At 29.1% G+C, this 23,965-nt stretch overlaps 3 protein-coding genes across 4 annotated transcripts in view; 1 reads left to right on the top strand and 2 right to left on the bottom strand.

Moving 5' to 3' along the window:
• LOC103579666 (protein Wnt-1) overlaps window positions 1–23,349 on the bottom strand; it is a 52,364-nt gene extending 29,015 nt beyond the window's left edge. The window contains exons 1-2 of the mRNA XM_008561131.2: window positions 23,109–23,349; window positions 11,991–13,174 (exon numbers count right to left, since the gene is read on the bottom strand). Coding sequence (XP_008559353.1) covers window positions 11,991–12,070 — 80 coding nt within the window. The 5' untranslated portion in view covers window positions 12,071–13,174; window positions 23,109–23,349. The remainder of the gene's footprint in view (window positions 1–11,990; window positions 13,175–23,108) is intronic.
• On the bottom strand, window positions 15,748–17,483 carry LOC103579664 (CDK-activating kinase assembly factor MAT1). Its single transcript, XM_008561127.3, has 2 exons — window positions 17,076–17,483; window positions 15,748–16,788 (listed from the first exon to the last, which is right to left on the bottom strand). Exons 1-2 carry the CDS (start codon window positions 17,197–17,199, stop codon window positions 15,959–15,961), a joined length of 954 nt encoding a protein of 317 aa, XP_008559349.1. The 5' UTR covers window positions 17,200–17,483; the 3' UTR covers window positions 15,748–15,958.
• LOC103579665 (craniofacial development protein 1) lies at window positions 19,178–21,629 on the top strand. 2 transcript variants are annotated; one of them, XM_008561130.2, is made up of 3 exons: window positions 19,178–19,449; window positions 19,603–19,950; window positions 20,375–21,629. In XM_008561130.2, the coding sequence occupies exons 2-3, from the start codon at window positions 19,611–19,613 to the stop codon at window positions 20,875–20,877; spliced, it is 843 nt and encodes a 280-aa protein (XP_008559352.1). In that variant the 5' UTR covers window positions 19,178–19,449; window positions 19,603–19,610; the 3' UTR covers window positions 20,878–21,629. The 2 variants fall into 2 exon arrangements, with proteins under 2 accessions (XP_008559352.1, XP_008559350.1); XM_008561128.2 differs by having other exon boundaries at window positions 19,178–19,486.
• Window positions 23,350–23,965: the final 616 nt, after the last annotated feature.

Below are 23,965 nucleotides of genomic sequence, written 5' to 3'. Positions count from 1 at the left end.
CGTTCCAGGATCCTGGCAGTAAGTAAATTGGAAAGTTTATAAAAGGAGATCAAGAGAACCCGCAGGCTGGTTTACGGAATTCATTTTCTAAAATGAAAAGTACGCGGCAGTTGCTGCACACTATTTTTCATGAGGAAAATAAATAATAATGGAAGAAAAGACCGGTATTGATGATATTCGGATGGTAAGTTGAAACAAAGAGTAGATATTATAATGGAACTGGTAGCTTGTAAGGTAGCTGGAAGAGTAGCAGTTGACCAAAAGGCATCAATCGCGTATTATCTTGACTCTCCCACACACATTGTGCCGAACAAAACGGAGCATCGGGATAATAAGCCCACCCGCGCTGGCCTATACTCAGATACTTATAGACACTGCAGCAGCTGTTTAGCGTCTTATTTATATTTGTGTTAAAATGAAAACACCGGAGTAAAAGGTGTTAATACCGGTGTTAAATTGGTGTTAAAACAAAATTCTGAGTATAGAAATTAGATGGTAAAAAATTTTTCGTATTTGTGTAAAGAAAAAAGTGTGTTAAAAATTTTGTGTTAAACATTTAACATTTTTGTGTGTTAATTTAACACACTGCTTTTGTGTTGTTTGATCAGTTTATTTTTAACACAAAAAATGTTAATTGAAACAAAAGTAACATTTACTGTGTTACTTTCCAAACAAGTGTTAACACTTTTAAAATGTAACTTTAACATAGAGCGCGTGTTAATTCATTAAAGTAACACTGAGAATGTGTTAAATTTACCGTAGTCACTTGTTAAGCTTAACATAAATTTTTATGAGTCTCAAAATAACACAAATAAAAGTGTTAAATTAACACTTCGTGTGTTGCAGATAACATTTTCATGTGTTAAAGTTTCAGAACCGGTAACAGAGAATTTTAACATTTTTTTGTGTTATTTTTTTAACACAAATGAAAAATGTTACAACAACATAAAAATTTGTGTAAAATTTTGTTTTAACACATAGTGCTGTGTTAATTTATACAAAATTTTTTTTACTATATAAAAAAAATTTATCACATATAAAAAAGTCCATGAATTTAATAAGTATTATCTCGAAGAAATTTCAATTTTGCTTTTTTTGAATTTACTTCAAAATTACACAATTTTACCCCCACCATTTCAATCACTAATAATTTAATTAATTAATTAAACTACTGTCCGACTGTAGTAATCGAATAAATAAAAATATTAACGAAATTAAATATTTTAACACCAGGAAATTTTTTGAACATTGGTAAAGAATATTTACACATCAGCAGTGTTAATTTAACACCACTTTCAATTTTGAAATTTAACACCTACACTGCCTGAACATACCCCAGTTTTTTTACACTAAAGTAGATAAATACATAAAAATTATGTATTTTAAAAAAAAAATTTTATAATACATTTTATGTACAATAAATTCTATCATATATCAATTATACAATTATTCAAAATTTGATTATAGGTTTAACTTAACTACAACAATGTATAATATTGTAATAAATAATAATAAATAGTCGTTTGAAAAGAGTAGGTGGCGATTAATATGTTATGAATAAAATAAGTGTATTTTATATATAGATTTCAATGACAGAATATCACTTTTAATCCCAATAATCTTAATAAAAATAATCTTATTTTATTATCTATATAACTTATATAAATTTCAAAACAAACTTAAATTTCTAGCCAAATGTCATAAATACTGTCACGTTTTTTTCTTTATTATTAATTCCTACATAAATTTCAAAAAAACATATATTTAGCGTTGTTAAATATGTTTTATATGTTTTTGAAAAAGTTCAACACATATATGACTATTGTTTCAAAACTTTGTTTTTTTTTTATAACTTGATTCCATTAAACTCTTAAAAGTGAACAAAAATAGTTTTTAGTGTATTCAGGAAAAAAAAAACATAAATGTTTAGTCGGAAATTTTAATCCTACTTAAGTTCTCGAAAATCAACTGAATCAACAATTTATTTTGTATAGATAATCTTGTACATTTGAAATTGAGTTTGGAAAAATAGGGGCATTTTTCAAAAAAATAAAATAATAAAATTCTATTTTTTTTATGAATTTATTAACTTTTTTTACGCTTAACTTTGAAAATTTTGGTTTTTATAAATCATCTGTTAATTACATATATATCCTTATTAATTTCAAAAGCACAATTTTTGAGCGCCTTTTTGAATTTAAGGAACATCCCAAAGCCAAAAAGGCGTATAATTTTTTTTTATTACAACTCGTTTTTGAAACTTTTTTCAAAGTTGAAAATTGAAAAAAAATTTTGAAAACCCAAAAAGGCAAACAATTTTATTCATGCGTTTTTTTTATTTTCAAAAATTTTCTTTATACTTTTGAGCTCGAAAATCTACCAAACGGCAATAAAAAAAATCATGGGTCTAAAAATGTAAGTATTTTAGAAAATAATAACGTGATATATATTTAAGTATATATTGAGAAGACGGGGCAAAACGAGACACCATATTTTTGGTAGAAGTTCATGGAAAATTGATACACCATTTTTGAGACAAAAGAAAATTTGTTTTTTTTTTAATTTTTAAATCGTTTATGGAAATTAATGGGGTAAATTGGTCAGGCTGTACAGCGCGAGAAATTTAAATTAATTAGTTCAATTATCGAAATGAATTTTAATTTATATAAATCAAATTTCAAAAAATTGAGCAATAAACTGTTTTTTTTAATGACCCATTTTACCCCAGGTTTAAATATTTCTCTTGTTACTAAAATTTTTCTTACCCATAATTATTTAAAAAAAAAAATTTTTTTTGTTTAAAAAATGGTGTCGCATTTTACCCCTTTCTTGTTCTTTCTAAAAAAAATTTCACTCTAGTGTAAAAAAAAAATTTTAAATTAAATAAACAGCAAATTAAAAATTTCGACTATATTAAAAATGAAAACAAACCAGGATGACTCATTATAAAAAATCAATAGTTATATTTCTTGTTATATATTTAGTTAATTTTCTAGGAAACTATAAAAGTACACCCAGTTGCTCAATTACACCATAGTTGTTGTGTAAACTATGTATTTACACGATGAAGGGGAGTGACGAGAGACATAATGCGTGGACACACGTTGCTGGGGGCTGTGACCACGCTGGGAGTTACTACAATCGTTTCGAAATAATTTAGGGGAAGCAATACACCGCCGAGTATATATACTGCACGCATCTGCACCGCGAGTTATTTATGATGGATTTAAGCCGTAGGAGATTTAACTGACGGTTAATTTATGCTCAACCATGGGCTTGACAACAGCTCTTATTCTCCTCCATATTATTTTTATGTATTGTTTGTCTCTAGATCGCTGAATATGTATTCGTATCGGCCAATTGTGGTTATTCTTACAGTGACCGCCGGTTGAAAATATCAAAATAACATATATATATATATATATATTAATATATAAGTATACACAAAAAAAACTGATTACTTGATACAAAAAATTTTTAATCACTCCAAGAAAATTTTTAAATTTTTACCCAAACCAAAAAATTTCTTGATGTAAAAAATTTTTTCCAGTCCTAAGAAATTTTTTTTTTTTAATTTTTTTGCACAAATGAATCCTTTTTGCTGTGTAAAAATGAAAATGATACTTAATACTGTTGTTTATTTAAACTTTAAACGATATAACAAAATTTAGATATTAAAAAATGTTAATTTAAAGATAATCCTGATATTATTTAACTCATAAAGAGTATACTCTTTAATATTTAGTATGAAAATAAGTACCTTGCTTGGCATTTAATCCGTGCAGCAGTTTCAAGGATACAGTTATTAGAGTCTTATTAAATTTATGACACGTACAAAAAGCTATAACAGCCGTATCAGAAAGTTGTGTGTATTTATAAAAAAAATAAACAGCATATAAACATTTAAAAACTTAACTAAACATATGCGAGATTTTATTTTTCTCTGCTAATTTTTTTAATACAATAAATAACAGTAACTTTATAAACCGTGTGTGTCACGTTCGGCGCGTTGTCTCTAAAGCTGTGTAGCTGTTATAGATGGAGTTATATATACACTCTATATAAGTGATCTATGACGGAAGATAAACCACGTGTGTTCAACAAGTGTGTGCTTGTAGGAGATAGTTGATCAAGACTATCATAAATTTTATTATAAAAATTTTAAAAAACAATTTATTCAAAATAATAGTGGTGTATATTTATATATATATATAATCCACCGGAAATGGAAGACTACTTTTATCTTCATTTGTGAAGAGGTGTGCCAAGTATAAATTCAATCTATATCGATGATATTTCATCATCTATATACATCTTAATGATATATATATATATATATATATATATATATATATATATATACAGAAAAAAGTATTTTTTAGCGGGAAAAATTTTTTAAAATTATGAATCGAAAACGAAAATTTCATTAAGGCAAGAAGAATTTTTTTTAGGCAGGTAAAAATTATTTGCGCCAAGAAATCCACTTTTTCTGGGCATATATTGAGCATATATTTTTAATACATATATTTAATTGTGGAAAAAGTATTTTTTAGCGGGAAAAATTTTTTAAAATTATGAATCGAAAACAAAAATTTCATTAAGGCAAGAAGAATTTTTTTTTGGCAGGTAAATATTTTTTGCGTCAAGAAATCCACTTTTTTCTGGGCATATATTGAGTATATATTTTTAATACATATATTTAATTGTGGAAAAAGTATTTTTTAGCGGGAAAAATTTTTTAAAATTATGAATCGAAAATGAAAATTTCATTAAGGCAAGAAGAATTTTTTTTTGGCAGGTAAAAATTATTTGCGCCAAGAAATCCACTTTTTCTGGGCATATATTGAGTATATATTTTTAATACATTTATTTAATTGTGGAAAAAGTATTTTTTAGCGGGAAAAATTTTTTAAAATTATGAATCGAAAACGAAAATTTCATTAAGGCCAGAAGAAATTGTTTTGAGGCAAGTAAAAATTTTTTGCGTCAAGAAATCCACTTTTTCTGGGCATATATTGAGTATATATTTTTAATACATATATTTAATTGTGGAAAAAGTATTTTTTAGCGGGAAAAATTTTTTAAAATTATCAATCGAAAACGAAAATTTCATTAAGGCCAGAAGAAATTTTTTTTTGGCAGGTAAAAATTTTTTGCGCCAAGAAATCCACTTTTTCTGGGCATATATTGAGTATATATTTTTAATACATATATTCAATTGTGGAAAAAGTATTTTTTTTATCAGTCATCATAATTACCAGGGCAATTAAATGTATACATTTTTTATTTGCAAAAAAACAAGATAACAAATGGCTAATAAATATTTACACCTTGCATTATTTTTAAATTTGACTGCAGTACAGATAAAATCCGAAAAATTGGATGTCGACGTAAAATTTTTTATACAAAAAAAAAAATAAATAAATTTATAAAAGAATTTTATTATATTGTCTTCAGAAAATTTTCTAAGCAATAGAAATAAGTTAATATAAATATATACATGTGATTGTCAATGTATGTTAAAAAGTTGTACACTGTTAAAATAAAAGCTTTTTGAATTATTAGACATGAGTATAAATATATTAAACAAATAAAGTCATAAGTTTCAGATGTAAATGAGTTTAAGTGAGCTTGTGAGAGAACACTACGAGATTCATTGATCGTTCAAGATCATGTTACTCATTCCACTCTATACATATATATATATATATATATATGTATTGATACACAAAGCTAACATAATTATTGTGAAGCCTGACTTATGAATGCCCACGACTCTTGTCAGTATTATATACAAAGACAAGCCATCGAACTTTATTCATTTATATTTATTTCATTATCATTATTATCGCACTGTTAAAAATTTGGAGTAAATTCAGAGTAATTACGGATTTTAATTGACCGTCAGTTTAAAAAAAACACTCTGTATATGGAGTAAATAAGGAGTTTTTTTTCAGCAGTGATCTTGATTTTTTAAAATTCCCATTCACTCTGATTCGGAGCTTCAAAATTTAATTACTCCCCTCCGGAGTGAATTTAAATCCCAGGGGATTAAATACACAAACAATAATACGCTCCGTATTTACTCCGTCACTCAGAGTTACATTTTAAAATAAATCACTTCGCATACGGAGTAAATCGAGAGTTTGATTTCCAGCTGATTTCGGAATTATTTTAATTTCATTTAAATCCGCATTTACTCTGATTCGGAGTTTAAATATCAAAATAAACTCCTTTTAGGATTGAATTTTACTCCGATCTGGAGTTTCAATACTAAATTAAACATTTCTTCGGAGTAAATTTCACTACCAGGAAATTAAATATACAAACATCTGCTTTACATTTACTCTGATTTTACTCCGTCATTCAGAGTTCCGGAGTTTAAAAAGAAATAACTCCGCATACGAAGTAAATTGGAAATTTTTTTCCAGTAGTGATTTAAATTTCATTTAAATCCGGATTTACTCCGCTAATTTTTTAAAAATCCATTATTATTATTGTTTAAACAATAAAAACAAGTGCAGAGATATAAATATGTGTAGAAGCAGATGGATATATATGTTAGTGTTGGTTGTAGAATAACCGGATGAGTGGCTTTGATTCTTACAGGGTCAGTTTTTCGTAGGCTACTACCTGTCGCAGCTCTATCTCAAAGATTTAAAGTTTCTTTCCCTTTCAAACTTGTATATTATATTGTATAAGCTGTTTTTGAACGGCAGATTCGTCTATTGTAATATAAAGATACTTGAAGACCCATCAACACAAAATTTTGTCACCTCACCACTTGCAGGCTCAATGACAATATCATATATTATTATATGTACCATTGGATGAGTGGTTAAATAATAAAGCTTTGGAATACTCTTGTAGAAGACTAACGCCTAGTTTGATGATAAAAGTAACCAAAAGCAAAACTACTCGGCTAATGGAGTAAAGGAGAAAGGATGAGGATCGAAGGTGTGTATAGAGAAAGGCCGAGAACCGAACGAAGGCTTGTGATACAGCAAACCTGACTGGATTCTTCTCATCGTCATTATGACAATATATTTTAAACCCAAGGGAATCATTGGCCGAGACAAGTCCCGCGGGCTGCCAAAGCCTGCCGCCCTCTTTGTCGGAAATTTTTAAAGCGCACAAACAACTGTAAGAGAACTAAAATACAACCGAACTAAGAATATGATCTTATACTTAAGATGATGAAAAAGAAAAAGATCAAGAGAATTTTACCATCGAATATCCAAAGATTATACTTTTACCTTATTAAATATATATAAGTGTATTTAATACTCTGCAGCATCCCGGGTAAAAAGATTTCAAATTATTTTGTTTAATTAGATTGTATTTGGACTAATTGGCCTGTATTTAAATTTTTAGAAAAATTTTAAACTGTTTGGGATCTAATGATGATCAAAGACCGATTGATAGGCGGCAAAAGTCTGATTTCGGTATGGAAAATTTAAAGAAGACAAAATATTGTGAGAAAAAGTCTGATGGTGAAATAGAGGCGATCGAAAATTGGGAACAAGTCCTTGGGTTTTGAAAAATTTGATCTGTTTGTTTTTCTATTCAATTTGTATTTAATTATGTGAAATTTAATCGAGTTTTGTATTCAATAATTTTAAGTATAATTTCAGCGGCCTCTAAATCAAAATCAAATTTTCCCGGGTTAAAATTTTGATCTGATTTTAGTCTAATTAGATTTTAGGTGGAGTAATTAGTCTTTGTTTTAATTTTTGTAGAAATTTTATGACGTTTTTGATCTGAATATGATCAAAAAAAGACTAATACGCAAATAAAGTCTAATTTCGGTCTGGATAAAAACAAAAGTCAAGTAAAATTTTTAATTATTTTTCAGACTTTTTTCCAATTTTTAGTTTGGTTTTGGTCACCTGTAGCTCAAAATCCATTTTTTTTCCAAAAATATTTCGCCTTATATTTTTATCCAGCCCAAAATTAGACTTTTTCTGTCTGTCATATTGTTTTGGTCTGTTTTTGATTGTTTTCAGATCAAAAACAGCTGAGAATTTTCATAAAAATTCAAAAACAGATCAAACTTTTTAACCTGGATCTAAAAATAGTCAAAATAAAAAACAGTCCAGGCGAAACTCGATTAAATTTCCCGTTAATTAAATAAAAATTGAATCAAAATACGATAAAATTTGAATTTTACTCAAAAAAAAATTAACTTTTCAAGCCGGGCAGGTAAAAGTTGTTTTTTTTTTTTGTTGATAACTTTTTTTGTAAGATTTGAGTGCATTTTTATCGATTATTTTTGGGGGAAAAGAAATAAACTATTGACTTAGAAGTAACAAGAGGAAAAGCCCGGTTTATACAACAGGCAAATATTTCACGTCGAGGAAGTGGAGTTTAGGGTGAACGAAGACAGTGTGAGGCAAAATGAGGTAGAGTAACCGAGGAGCCAAGACCACAGAGAATCCCCTTTGTCGATTTTCTTCTTCTTCCTTTTTTTACTTCTTTCTTTATTTTTTTTACGACAGTACAAGGCGGCGTGACTACACATACATCCTCAGGTTAGTTTTTATAGGCCTAATATATATTGTATATATATACATACATATGTATTATATTATATGCTTTGGATTAATGTACAGAACGGGGAGAGAAGTATAGTTTGTACTTGATATTGGACGCAGGCAATGTTCCCATAAAAGTAACGTAGGCATATGAAAAAGGGCGCCCTAAAACAGACAATAATGTTACTTCTAATCTTCATGTCTTCCTCCAATCGTTAAATTTTTTCATACAACCAAAAATTTAACACTATTCACGTGACTCACAGTACAAACGTCAAAACTTGCATATAAATTAAATATAGTACATATATATAGTAACAAAAGGCCATTTGCCAGCCGATATGGAAGTAGATTTCATCATACATATATATATATATATATATATATATGTACAAAGTGTTCAGCTACAATCGAAGGCATTGGAAAAGCCACAGAAAAGTTTTTTTGAACATCATCAGAAACGAAATTGCATTTAATTAATGGTAAGATAAGTTATTTTTATGTCTAGCCATGAAAATTATATGAACACTGTTCGAAAAGGTTGAAGATAGAAATTTGATAAGTTGTCAGATTCAAAAGTTATTGAAGAAAGAAGAAGACAGTAAAATTATGAATTTTTGAAACTTTTCAAATTTTAAATGCTGTAACTTCTAAACCAATGAAGCAATTTTTATCATCTTCGAATTTGATCTCGAAAATCGACTACAGAAAATTTATGTTGTCTCATTGAAATCCGCTAATAATTGTGGACATTATCGTCGTGACAAGCCGTTTTCTATCGGGTAAATAAATATATAAACTTTTGAACCGTATGTATTTCCTGACTCAGCTCATCAGGCTTTCAGAGGTAGCTAAATTTTTCTAAAATTCCATGATGAGGACAAATGCGATAGCTAAATTTCTATGAAATCTACTAAAAATTTTTGGGTCAAGACAGAACTTAGAAACATTCAAAATTTTTGAGCGATGTTTAATTATTTAAATTTTGGATCCAACCATTGCTGTCATTTGCAAGAAAAAAATTGTAAAAAAAACCCGAAACTCAATAATTTTTGAATTTTTCAAAATTTTTGAACTTAAATTTTTTTTAGTTGATTTTGGGAGGGTTCTGAAAATATGTTGAATGAAAAAATTTTCATATGAGACTTGAAAACAAAAAAAGTCGTTTTTTTTGGGTCACCTAATATATATTTGTATATATATATATATATGAGGAGTATTCTACTGTTGTACTATACAGTATGGCTTTAAGTTCAATTTCACTTTAAGTTCAGTTTCTCTTTCACGAGAAAACCAGACAAGGGGAACAAAGAGAGCAATAGAAGAGATACACCGGAACGACTTTGCCGCTCTACTATAAAGTACGGATTCACCAATGCAGAGGGGTCTTATATGAGCTTTACGAGCGAGCATTAAAAACGTTTCCCTTATGGCGACGTGATACCGAGGCCTGTCGAACAATGACTATATACCCTATACACACTAGACGAGGCCCCAGACGTAATCACGTAATCGTATATATGTATATATGAACATAAAGGTCAACTATATAGTGAGGCACGGTATCTCTCCTCCGTCATATGTCCGTTTATTTCGTCAACGGCAACGATAATACCGCGGAATAAACCCGTGGTCGTATTTTCTTTCAGATGGAAATATAAATCTCTCAAGGTATATAAATTTAGTATTACTTTTTAAGATGATCCCTTGTAAAAAGACCGTCAACCCCTCACCTTTGCTTTCACTAACATAACAGCATCATAGGTATTACGACTAGTAATGGCGTTAATACTACTTTTAATTGCCGTCATAAACTCGGATAATAAAAATAAAACGCATCTGACTTTATATACAATACTTATTATTTGATATATACGCGCTCATGAGATTCAACTTATATTCCTTCACATTTAAGTCTAACGATTTTAGCTTTTAATAGTATATAAGGCTTTCTTATATTTTATTATACTTCATCACTTATTCTTTGTTCCGTAAATGTAATTACTAATTTTTTTAATTTTGCCGCCAATAATTTAAAATTTATTTTGTTAGTTACAGCTTCATATAAATTAAGGTACATCGTTGATGCGCGGTAAAAAATTAGCGGGTTCAATTCAAATGACTATTTATTTAATTTCTCGGAGTGAAATTTACTACGGAGAGTTTATTTTTATATTAAAACTCTTAATCGAATGCAAATTTAAATAAAATCTCGTGTGTGAAAAAATAAACTTTACATTTATTCTGTAGACTGAGTGATTTTTTTTTAAAAATTCAAAACTCCAAGTGACAGAGTAAATTTAAATTCAAATAAAATTCGTTATTACTTCAAATTTACTCCAAAGTTTTTATAGTGTTGTCTGAAAACACAGAAAAAAGGAATTTCTTGACACAATAAATTTTTTTTATTATAAATTGAAAACGAAAATTTTCTTGAGTTGAGAAAAAATTTTCTTGAGCTTAGAAAAACAATTCTTGAGACAAGTAAACATTTCTTGTGTTAAGATATTTTTTCTAGTCCTAAAAAAATTTCTGTTTTCACTTTATAATGTAAAATTTTTCTTGCACCAAGAAAATCCTTTTTTTCTATGCAATAATAAGATTAATAATAATAATAAAATACAGAGAAAAAGAATTTCTTAGTGCAGAAAATGTTTACTCGCCTCAAGAAAATTTTAACTTGACCTCAGAAATTTTTCCATTAGAAATTGACAACGAAAATTTTCCTGAGTTGATAAAAGATTTTCTTGACCCAAGAAAAAAAATTCTTGAGGCAAATAAAATTTTCTTATGCTGATAATTTTTCAATTCATAAAAAAATTTCTGTTTTCACTTTGAATGGAAAATTTTTCTTGTACCAAGAAATAATTTTTTTTATGCAATAATAAAAATAATAAACAACAAGAGATGTAACGAGTGATTAAGCGATAAATGTAAATTTGAACAATGAATTGGCCGGTGCATTAATTAGCAGTTAATTTATATGTGGGCACTTGCATTACACTGATGGTATTATAATGTACAAAAATAAAAGTACAAGGTGAATGAGAATAAAATAAAGTATATGTTGTATGTATATATAGACAAAGTGACGGGAGTTAAGAGATAGAATTCAACTCCCATTCCCTCCTACTGCCTTTTACTTGCATAGTGCGTGACTCTGTATCTGTGTGTCCGTGTCCTAAGTATGTGTAATGTGTAACTGTAGTAGAGACGATTAATCGGCCAGAGAACCAGTTTGTCAGAAATAAAATCTTCTCAAACGATCGTTTGACCGTTTTGCGTTGCATCAACGCGCTCATCTCCTTTTATTCGCACATCTAGTCTTAATCTTTACTAGTGTTTTATGCTCCTAAGTGTCTTGCAACTTTTTATTCCTTTTTCTCATTTTAATCATCAACTTCTTTTTATCTTTTATAATTACATATAAATTACACATACAACATTTAAACTTACCACCAATTAGCTTCGGCGCACTGGTATCGTGCTAATATCAGCAAAATGATGAAAAAATTATTACCAGCTTTTCGAGGCATTTCTTTTATATTTATTATATATAAAAAATGATCACTTGAAAATTCCTCAATTGTGTGTACGATCACAGCTTATTAAATTTCACCCGTCAGTTAATTAATTACTCACTGGATTTAAACTTTTCATTTTATATCGAATCACTTTTATAATTAAATGTTACTTCGAAATAGCAAACACTTTTTTATTTTAAATTCAATTCACTCGAGTTTTACATCTTTGGAGTATCATTATTTTCTAATGACAAACATTAACATAAATATATGTATATATATATATATATATTTATATAAAACCAGTTACAACATGTAATCTAACAGATAGTAAATTATTACAATGATTTAAAAATGACAGCTTGGAGCAAAAAGCTGTCAATTTAAAAATTTAAAAATCAGCGGGATTTTTAAAAAAAGTATCAGCAGAATTTACGGGAAACTGATTGTTGTAATAAATGAGTAAGTAGAAGACATTTAGAACACGCGAGATATCATCCGGTGGACGATCTTATTCGTACTGTGGCTCGCTGTGGCTGGTTAACACGAGGAAAAGGGCAACGAGGCCTCTCTTCTCGTCAACAGGCGGAGCCTGTCCGCTGATGGTCGTACTGCGATTGGCTAAACGAGGGAGGTTGGTCTAACTATACATGTATGTATTTTCATTTCTTTGCGCTATCGTGTACACGCTCTTGCTCACCGATCTCTTAAACTCGACGGTCTCTTAGCACAAATGGATGTGTTGCATAGACATTCCGCACATGCGTGTATTTAGATTTTTCATATTCTTCTTCTTGAGATTTAAGTTTCCTCATCATCATTAACATCCTCGTCGTCGTGTAACGAGGAACGGTGATGGTGCTTACCCGCTTGAGCAGATCTCTCGCGTTATACTTTTGTTGAATTTGTGTCTATATGTTTCATGTGATATGTACAGATGGATGTATATATGAATGAGCAATTGACGTTCGTGTTCCAGAGGGTGATTAACTTCAACAAGAAACAAATGAGACCACGTCATCCACCTGCTTCTAAAGAACCCTCATTGTCATCATCAGATTTAGAAAACTTAACTTAAATCACCCTTTCTTTTTTTTTATACTGAAAAAAAAAATTCTGCAGGTAGCAGACAATTATAAATTTTTGATTTTTTTTTTTAGTAATTTAATTTAAAAAAAAAAAATAAATAAAAAAATGCACATGTAGAAAATTTAATAAACTATAAGTGCAATTTTTCAAAATATTTTTTAAAAAATTTATTTCAGTATTATGAAAAAATGAATTTCTTGGCAAAAAAAAATTATGAAGTTAGCAGACAATTAGAAATTTTTGAATTTTTTTTTTAGTAATTTAATTTAAATAAAAAAAAAAAAAATGAAAAAATGCACATGTAGAAAATTTAAAAAACTATAAGTGCAATTTTTTTGAATATTTTTTTTTTTATAATTTATCATTTTTAAAAAAATAAAAAAATTATCAGACCTTGGCTAACTCCAGTATCAGTTTTCTTGACTCAAGTGACGATGGAAAAAATTTCTTAGGGTAAATGAAAATTTTCTAGGGGCGGGTAAAATTTTTAGCGTCAAGAAACCCTTTTTTTCATAGAAGGACTCTCGGGTCGTATATATAAATTATTATTTATCTTTACTGTGAGGGGTAACTCAATCGAGTAGAGCTTTTCCAGAAGAGCTAGTGTAGTGTAGAGTCGCTTGAGAATAAGTTTTAGTGTACGTAGTTGTAGGTACATTCAGAAACCCATCATCCCATTGAAGTATGCATAAGTTCTACGACTTGTACGAAGGAGAATGAGAAAGAAGAAAATACTGAAGAGGAATGAACCTGGTGGTCTTAACAAATAGCGGTATATATACGAGGGGAGTATTGCTTGGTACATTGGTATTGTTACATGCCCTATGCTCGCGCTGTGTTTGCTTCATTGTCCGTAGCTAATCAGGCATGCCAGCTCTCGTCAACGGCTAATATTACGACTATACACTAAAAGACCACACTAATATCCGTATTTCAAGTTTACCTATCTTGTAAATCGTTCAAAAATATTTTAAAACTATTTTATTATTGAACATTTTTCTTTCTTTCTTCTTTTTTTCCGAATATAATAATTTAAAATTTTACGACTTTTTTAAATTTCTCTTACTTTTATAACTTGGATATACATTATATGTATATACAATTTTTTGGATCGACGTTTTATTTTATTTAACGAGATATTTTGTATTTATAAATTATTCACCGTCTCAGAAAATCCATTGAAAATCGGGATTTGTCATCGTCTAAGAAAATCCATAGAAAATTATGTACCTGAAAACCGGAACCTTTTTTTTGCCGAATGAAAATAAAAAAAACTGAAATGAAAAATAAAATATCTTTTGAATCTCAATTTCTTGAGTGTTTCGGTCGTCAGACGAAAATTGCAGGCCACCCTTAACTACCTCTGTCATCTTTAAAGTCAGGTTGCATGAATTTTGTTTGTTGCGCGAAAAACGTTTCGATCTCTAGGTACAAATTTATAGAAAACAGGAAATTGTCACCTTTTAAGAAAATCCATGGAAATTTTATAGAAAACTAAAACTTGTCACCGTAAAAAAAATCTATAGAACCTCAGAACTTGTCACCAGTCTAAGAAAATTCATAGAAAACCGGAATTTGTCATCATCTAAGAAAATTTATGGAAAATTCATAGAAAACCGGAACTTGTCATCATCTAAGAAAATTTATAGAAAATTCATAGAAAACCAGAACTTGTCATCGTTTAAAAAAAAATCTATAGAACCTCAGAACTTGTCACAGTCTAAGAAAATTCATAGAAAACCGGAACTTGTCACCGTCTAAGAAAATTCATAGAAAACCGGAACTTGTCATCTTCTAAGAAAATTCATAGAAAACTGGAACTTGTCACCGTTTAAGAAAATTTATAGAAAACTCATAGAAAACCAGAAATTGTCATCGTCTAACAAAAATCTACAGAACCTCAGAACTTGTCAGCATTTAAAAAAATTGATAGAAAACTGGAGCTTGTCACCGTCTAAGAAAATCCATAGAAAATTCATAAAAAACCAGAACATCACCGTAAAAAAAAACATCCATATTTTAAGTTTACGTATCTAGTAAGTCGTCCAAAAATATTCAAAAACTATTTTATTATCATACATAATTCTTTCTTTCTTTCTCTCTTTTTTTTTTTCCTGTCGAATAATTTAAAATTTTACGACTTTTTTAAATTTCTCGTACTTTAAAAACTTAAATATGGATATTTGTATGTATACACGTTTTTGTCGGCCGACGTTTTATTTTATTTAACGACGTATTTTGTATTTAACTCCTCTCATTGATATCTGTTTCCGGGAGAGTAAAAAGGTTGAGGGCCCTGTCAAACTTGTCGAAAGTTAAGGGACTCAGCTCTGTTTGTCGTACAAATATATACGTATGAGCAAGGCAATATTTTAAGAGCTATCTAATTTTATCTATACTCCGAAAAAAAATATATATACATTTAAAAATTAAAAAAAAAAAAAGCTATAGATATTTGTGCCTTGTATTGATTTAGCCCTTACTTTTATATTTATTACTTATTTATACTTTAATCCACCGACTAAAATATTTGAACTGTATCGTAATATTTTAATAATTGATCAATGAGATAGGCTTTGAATCTGTCGATACCAATAAATTATCACGATTATTTCAAATAAAAAAAATATTTTATTCTATATATCGTTAGCATAAGACTTAGATTTACTTGAGACTTCAAAATTTAAACTCAAATAATTAAATACAAGAGTACATTATAAATTAACATCAATTAGTAGAAAAAAAAATTATAATTGATAAAAAAAAAATACCTTGAGATAAAAGAATAAAATAAATAAATAAATCGACTTGTTAATTCGATCGCTGAGACGGATTGTGGTATAGTCCAGCCATGGCTTCTTGCAATGCTCTTAGACACGCAATTGTTGCTTTGAATCCTCCAGCCTGTTCGACTTTTGTCTCACTTCTTACATGATTTATATACCCATGGGAAAAAACTTGCTGCCAGGATGGCGCTGGAGGTCCTTCTGTTTTCTGCTCGATCGGAACATATGAGAAAAGCGGACCGTCGTCCACTTTCGGAATCGGTAAGAATCCTTGACTTCCTTGTTTACCGAATTGGATCCCCGTACTAAACTGTGTCACTTTAGGTGTCGGCGCTATTTTGTTTGACTTTTCTATACTTGACTGCATTGAAGTAGCGAAAGTCTCGACGATATTTTTAGCATTGCCTTCAGAAAACATCAGCTCGTCAATGAGCGCTTCTTTGTCGCGTATTTTACGCTTCTTAACTTCGATTTCTTCTCGAGCGAGCTGTAGCTTACGCTCTTCTTCGCGCTGCTTTTCCATCATCAGTAAATCCTGTAACTCACTTTCAGTTCTGCCGATTTTCATTCTGTTTTTATTTATCTGCTCCTTATTTTCTCTCTTGTACTGCTCGATTTTTTTGTTCGTCTCCAGCACGTCGATGTTGTTAGACAAATTGTAGACTATTGTTTCTATTTCTTCGAGGTAGTCGTTGTACTCTCTGAGGGTAGCGAAATCTTCTTCCTTTTTATTGTAATCGCGTAAAATACGTTTTCTTATGTCCACTTCTTTTTCGACCATCGAGTCTTCAAACATTTGAACCCGGAAGTTCACTCTTCTTAAAGGCGTATCACATTCTGGGCAGGATCCAGAGCCTAAAAAAATGTATGCATTAATTTAAATTTTTTTAAATATTTAAATGAAAGATACTGAAATTAGCCGATGTCTAATAATTTTTGGATTTTTTTTTTCAAAACGATAAATTATTAAAAAAAATGTTGAAAAAAATTGCACTTTTAGCTTTTTTAATTTTCTACATGTGCATATTTTTTTTTTTTTTGTTATTTTTAATTGAAGTTGAAAAAAAAAAATTCAAAAATTTTTAATTGCCTGCTAACTTTAGATGCAATAAATATAATTATAAAATTAATTAAAATTATACCTTTCAAAAATAACAAATCAACGCAACTTTCACATAATGTATGTCCGCAAACATTTACCATCAATTTAAGTGATGGATTTCGGTATTTTGTTGTTTTACAACGTGGACACGCTTGATCTTCCATAGTTACACTTATTAATATATTTATAAATACAATAAATATATAAATATTTATATTTAACACTATAAATTTTATTTCTCTACTCAACAATCAAAACATAACCTTAAGACCAACAAGAACTGACCGTCCTATTACTCGATACTTTTTTTATCAAAAATAATTTGTCATTAAATTATTTGAGTTTTTATTAATTGGTCAGTAATTAGTAATTTTATTATTAAATTATATGTTATTATTTATGTGTAACACCACATGTTTGTATTACAATACTATTAAATTAAAATTACTGTTTTACTGACATTTAAATTTTTTTTTTTTTTTTTTTTTTTTTTTTTACATATCGCTGGAATTTTTACTTTGACGATTGTTGTTAATTAAAGTATTGATATAAACGGCTGATGATATATATTCATATATGTAATACTTCTGAGTGTGAAGTAGCAGACATCAGACTAATTTCAAATTATTAATAAATCGGATAAATAATTAATGAAATTAAATTTAAAAAATTTTAAAATTAATAAGCGCATTTTTTAAAATATTATTTTTTGAATTATTTACTCTATTTATAATTTCAAATTTGTCTGATGTCTGCTACATTCACACTCGTGTAATACTCCTATGATCAGTCACAGATAATTTCTTAATATTTGCGCGGCAAATTTAAACGTTTGAAAAATAATTTATTAGAAATGGGAGAAAAATTAAAAATCGGTAAAAACAAAATGGCGGCAAAATATGATAGAAAAATATTTAAAAATTAAAAAAAAAACACTTGAGTGTTTGAACAAACCTTGGTGGGGAAATAATATGCAGAAGGGTGTCCTAATACACTTGGAGATTTGATTTAAATTGCTCCAAGTATATTGCAGCTAACAAACGTCACTTAACTGCTATTTCCCACCAGACGATGCCAGATGATTGGGCTCAGCAACTTGGAAGTCATCAGCATCAGCCATCAGCACCACTTTACACTAGCACAACACTCAACACTTATACCACAGACACTACACAATTTAAATTTTATAAACACCACAATTTAATTAAACAATAACTATGAGCAAAAAATTTCATGGATAATTACACGACGCCACTGCAATACTGTGTTTTAATTCAAATGTAGAGAAGGATCTGGACTACAACTGCCGTTCTCGATCATACTGACTGCCGCTATCGAACCGTCAGTTGATACCAAGCAATCGATTTTGCGATTAATCGACTACCCCCACTTTAGCAAACAACGTCGACTACAGCGCTGCGCAGTAGCGCCAACGGCGCGAAATTTCAAAATTGAAATTTAATAATTTTATTTAAAAACTATTTCTGTCAATAATTATATTAATTAAACTAAAAAGTATACTATAAATTTTTAATTTACTGGTCACTTGCGCGGCAAATTTAAATATTTGAAAAATAAATTATTAGAAAGTGGAGAAAAATTAAAAATCGTAAGTCAAAATAAAATGGCGGCAGAATACGATAGAGAATTTAAAAAATTAAAAAAAAAAAAGCACAAGTGTTTGAACAAACCTCGTTGAAGAAATAATATGCAAGTGTCTTAATACACTTGGAGATTTAAATTAACCAGACGATGCACGATGAGTTTGCTCAGAAACTAATTGTCCGCATCAGTCATCAGAAACACTTAACACTAGCACTGAACACTCAACTCATTACTACAGACACTTTGCACAATTTAAATTTTACAAACACCGCATTTTAATTAATTAATTAAACAATTACTATGAGCAATTAATTTTATGGGTAATTCCGCTAATTAACTGCAGTACTGTCGTGATTCAAATATGCTGGTACATTACTTCCTGTACCAACTGGTCATACAACTGGAATACTAGATATATGTACATGACATTACCAGCAAGGTTCAGTTTCTAAAGTCAAGTTCTAATGAATAATTACAAAAAATGTCGTAAGCTGGAGCTACTGGTGAAAGTCCTCAGTAATAAGTGCGAAATAATTCTATATAGACATGCGTAAGGTTGAGAAAAAGGTTTACGGGTTACGGATGTTGATGGTGCATCAGCAAAATAGTGTACAAAATAATTTTTACGAAAAATAATTACCAAATTAATCAGTTGTATTGTTAACTATCATAAATTATTTAATTACTATTTTTTATTAAGTAATTCAATTGATTTGTAATTATTGAGGTTTATTTTTGGAATAACTATACGATATATTAGTCAGTGTAGTTACTACTGCTGTTAAAAAGAATCAATTACTTCACTTCCGGTAATATTAAATTTTGCTAATACTAGTATTTTATAAGGTAATTTTTTTTATTTTTTTTTTTGTTTGTTATTTTAAAAAGTTAATTATGTTTTTGCAAGTCATATCCTGGAATTTATTATTATATATTTGTTTGTTTGTTTTTTTTTTTTTTAGAAGTTAATATGTCTGAAGAGCATCAATTACCATCGGATTCTGATGAAGATGATGAAGATTATGTTCCTGATGGAGCGGAACAGGCGGGATCTGAGGCTGAATCTGAAGGAGAGATTGAAGAAGACAGCGGAGCAGAGGATGAAAATGATGAGAATGAACAGGTTTCTAAGAAACAAAAGAAAAGAGGCAGAAAAGGAAATAAAAGTAAAGGTAGTAAACGGAAAAAGATTGAATCCAAGGATGTTGATGATGAAGATGAAGAAGACAAAAGTGAGAAAAAAATAGTGAGCGAAGAAGAAGAAAAATTACGTGCAGATTCACTCTGGGCAGATTTTATGAAAGATACAGGTAAAATTATTATACTGAAGTTGACAGACAATTTTTGGATTTTTTTTTTTTTAACGAATCGATTAGAAGAAAAAAAATATATGCACATTCAAGGTGGTCACAAAACGGGAATATCTGTTTTTGTTGTACGATTATTTTCCTTTGAGTTACTAGCTGTCGAAAATCACTTAAAAATTTGACTAGAAAACTGGGAAATATGAGGGAATTTTTTAATTATTTCATTCTGGCCACCCCGCACATGTAGAAAATTAAAAAAAGTATAGAAGAATTTTTTTTTTTATACTTTATCATTTTTAAAAAAATCCAAGAATTATTAGACGTCGGCTAACTTTAGTATCATATGAAGTTTATTATTATTGTCATATAAAATATATAATAAATATGTATTAATTTTATTAAAGTAGATGACTTTCTCACAATTTAGGAACAGTATCGAAGCCAAAGCCACAAAAATCATCGAACAGTTCACAGGAAAACAGTCAAATTGTGAGGCCTAAAGTTGAAGAGAAAGTGAAAATAACAAAAATTTTTGAATTCGCTGGAGAAGAAGTCAAAGTTGAGAAGCAAGTAGCTGCCAATTCTGCTGAAGCCCGACTGATATTGTCTTCAACAGAAAAATCATTGAATCAATCAGAGTTAAAAAATGATTCAAGAAAAACAGTGAGAAGAGGTCGCGGCGGAAGTCTCGGTGGTATATCTTCAGTTCTTGGTCAAATTGGCAGAAAGGCCAAAATTAGTACTCTAGAGAAATCAAAACTCGACTGGGATAATTTCAAAAAACAGGAAAATCTTGATGAAGAAATCACTACTCACAATCGTGGCAAAGACGGATACTTAGAACGTCAAGATTTCCTTCAGCGTGCGGATATCCGTCAATTTGAGATCGAAAAAAACCTGAGAACAGTAGCAAGACGCAGTACGCGATGAGCGGCGTTTATTTTTATTTTATTATTTATATAAAATAAAACAGAATCGATGGATATGAATATGAATGAAAAAAGATGATAATAACAACTGCCTTTTGAGTAATAGGATCAAGTATTAATCATTCCAAGCCACCAGAAGGACGTAATGAACAAATGAATTCAAAAAAACATGTTCAATCAATTGCCATTTAAATACCTTAAGATTTTTCAACTGATGTACCAACATACATTATCAACCGCAATCGACTCAAGGCCAATTAATAAACAATAAAAACTGGCTCATAGACGACTTTTATTTATTGTCAAGAGTGACTCTGCTCTAGTAGTTAATAACTAACGGCTTCATATCAATGTATTTAAACTATTATAACTATTGTTCACGAGAAGAAATTTATCTTCTTAATACTTAAACGCTGCTCAGGTGACAAATTATGGACGTTTGTATATTTATTAAAGCGTACGGCATTAACTTAATAGTATTGATTTTTCATTGAGTCACGTTATTTGTTATTTGTTTTTTTACACTATCTGAGAAAAAATATTTCGTAATTTATTATGTGTAATTTCATTGAATAGAGTTCGGCACGACGGGTTTATCCCATCCGTAGTCTGCGATTGTCCAAAAAGAGACTACCTATATATAATAATTAAAATTATTTTTTTTCTCATGATTTTTAAAAATAAATTTTTATCTGAGTATTCAAACTAGTAGTTGGTGAATTTAATATTTTAATAAATATCTATTATAATTTATTTCATCGTTCATTTAACTGAAAATAGAAATTTTGTACTCTACTTTTTTAAACTTCCCGCTAAGAAAATTGAAAGTTTTCAAAAAAACGGAAGTTATTCATTTTGGTCCGATTTTCGAAAATTGAGTTTTAAACAAATCTTTACGTTTTGAAGTCTTAAGAAAATATTCTGAGTATTTTCAAGATGGTGTCCGAGTGTACATACGTACGTATGTGAATATTGTAACTTTTAAACGAATGAATCAATGTGGTTTTTCGAGGTGGCGTTTGAAGCGGCTCATTAATTCCAACAATTTGTAAGACATGGAGACTAATTGGTACAGTATATTTCAAAATATTCCAAAAATAAATTTTTTCAAAAATGTTTTTTACGGATAACTTGTAATCTACTCAATGAATTGATTCCAAAAGTTATTGAGCTCTAAAATTTTATAAGTTGAATACCACCTCAACCGTCAAATTCGGTTCATTTATTCAAAAAAAAATCGTCGGAAGAATTTTGAAAAAGAGTTTTTTTTCTAATAAAATCCAAATAGCTGAACTAATTGATGACAATTTTTTTTAACATCGGTAATTAAAAAACTGCGTCAAATGTCACCTTGAACGTCAAAGTCTGTTCATTAATTCAAAAATACTAGTGATTAAGAAAAAAAAAACGACAAGACTTCATTACTTTTTTTTGTTATCATTTATTACTTGAATTATCGCAATACAAGATATGACATCACTATTTTTGAGTTTGAAAAGTTCAAAAATGTATTAACAATAGTATTTTCGAGCTTTTGAGCGGGAAGTTTTAGGACTAGTCCACAGGGTCAACCGTTTTCTAGATTTTTTTTATTTAATATGCTCTTATTCAAGGATTTTCTGACCATCTGTATTTCTACCAAGAAAAAAATATATATATATATAAAAACAAACGATCAATTTATGTACATATGTGTGATACAAGATATAACTCGTCGCCAGTCTGTCGTAGAATCGTTTGAAAACAGCCTTGTCACGGTGAAAATAATTAGTCGTCTTTGAAAGATAATAATTTGCAGGCATTTATATGTATATGGAAGCGGACTTACTACTGTACCGCTTTGGTAAAGTTGTTCTGCCCTGTATATTAATGTATAGTTTGTAAAAAAGTAGACGGTTTGTTGGCGCCATCAAAAGCCGGCAGGTCCATATTAAAGATGCATATGCACGTGATTCGAATTCCAAGCCTCGTATGTACACAATTTTATCCGATGACGTCACTTGAGTCTATATATCTTTGGTGATTCTCCATTATTACATTAGGCTTAAAATAAACTCAATGAAGAATGGAATGTCACCACGATACCGGATTCACCGGGTAATTACAGAATGCTACACGTCAATACAATGTTTCTAACGTAAACTACAAACTTATACATACAAAAAATATATATATAGAATGGAGTAACATGTGAACTGGTGATGAATCGTATAATGTTCACGGAACACGTACCTTTCTTAGAAGTCTCTTTCTATCTTCATTACTATCAGCGTAACTTTTCAAGTACTTACATTACATATATCGTACTACGTACTACAATTACACATGAAACATGTGATTCGAATAAAAGCCTGAACGAAACGCGTTAAGAATACAAGGAGATCAATAGCCTTCAAGTTTACATTAAAGTTATTTATATTTAATTTTATGTAAAGTTTTTGGTGACATTAAAAATTTATGGTATCAAAATTAACCGAGGTCTAATGATTTTTGGATTTTTTTTAAAACGAATTAAAAAAAATATTTTGAAAAATTGCACTTGTAGTTTTTTAAATTTTCTACATGTGCATTTAAAAAATTTTTTTTTTTTTTTAAATTAGTTGTTGAAAAAAAATTCAAAAATTGTGTTGTCTACTAACTTCAGGATCAATGGTACTGAAGTTAGCCGACGTCCATTAGTTTTTAGATTTTTTTTTTTGAACCAATAAATTATAAAAAAAAAATATTAAAAAAAATTTCACTTATAGTTTTTTAAATTTTCTACATGTGCATTTTTTTAGTTTTTCTTTTTTTTTTAATTTAGTTGTTGGAAAAAAAAATTCGGAAATTCTTAACTGTCGGCTAACTTTAGGAAAAAAGATGTCTTGACACAAAAAATTCTTGGCTCAATAAATTTTTTGCATTATGAATTAAAAAAAAAATTCTTGTTGCAAGAAATTCTTTTTTTGTGTAAGATATTTTGTATTGTTTTATAAAATATCAATAAATTACTACAGGTGAGTTATCATTTCAAAATCCCATTGATCATTCTTTTACAATGACACTTACATACAATTCAGGACAGATGAAACACATGATAAAGGTCGTTA

Source organism: Microplitis demolitor, chromosome 2 (assembly GCF_026212275.2).
Source record: "Microplitis demolitor isolate Queensland-Clemson2020A chromosome 2, iyMicDemo2.1a, whole genome shotgun sequence".
In the NCBI taxonomy this organism is placed as follows: domain Eukaryota; kingdom Metazoa; phylum Arthropoda; class Insecta; order Hymenoptera; family Braconidae; genus Microplitis; species Microplitis demolitor.
Note: the sequence above shows the minus strand (reverse complement) of the source record. Positions and strands in the feature narration are given on the sequence as shown.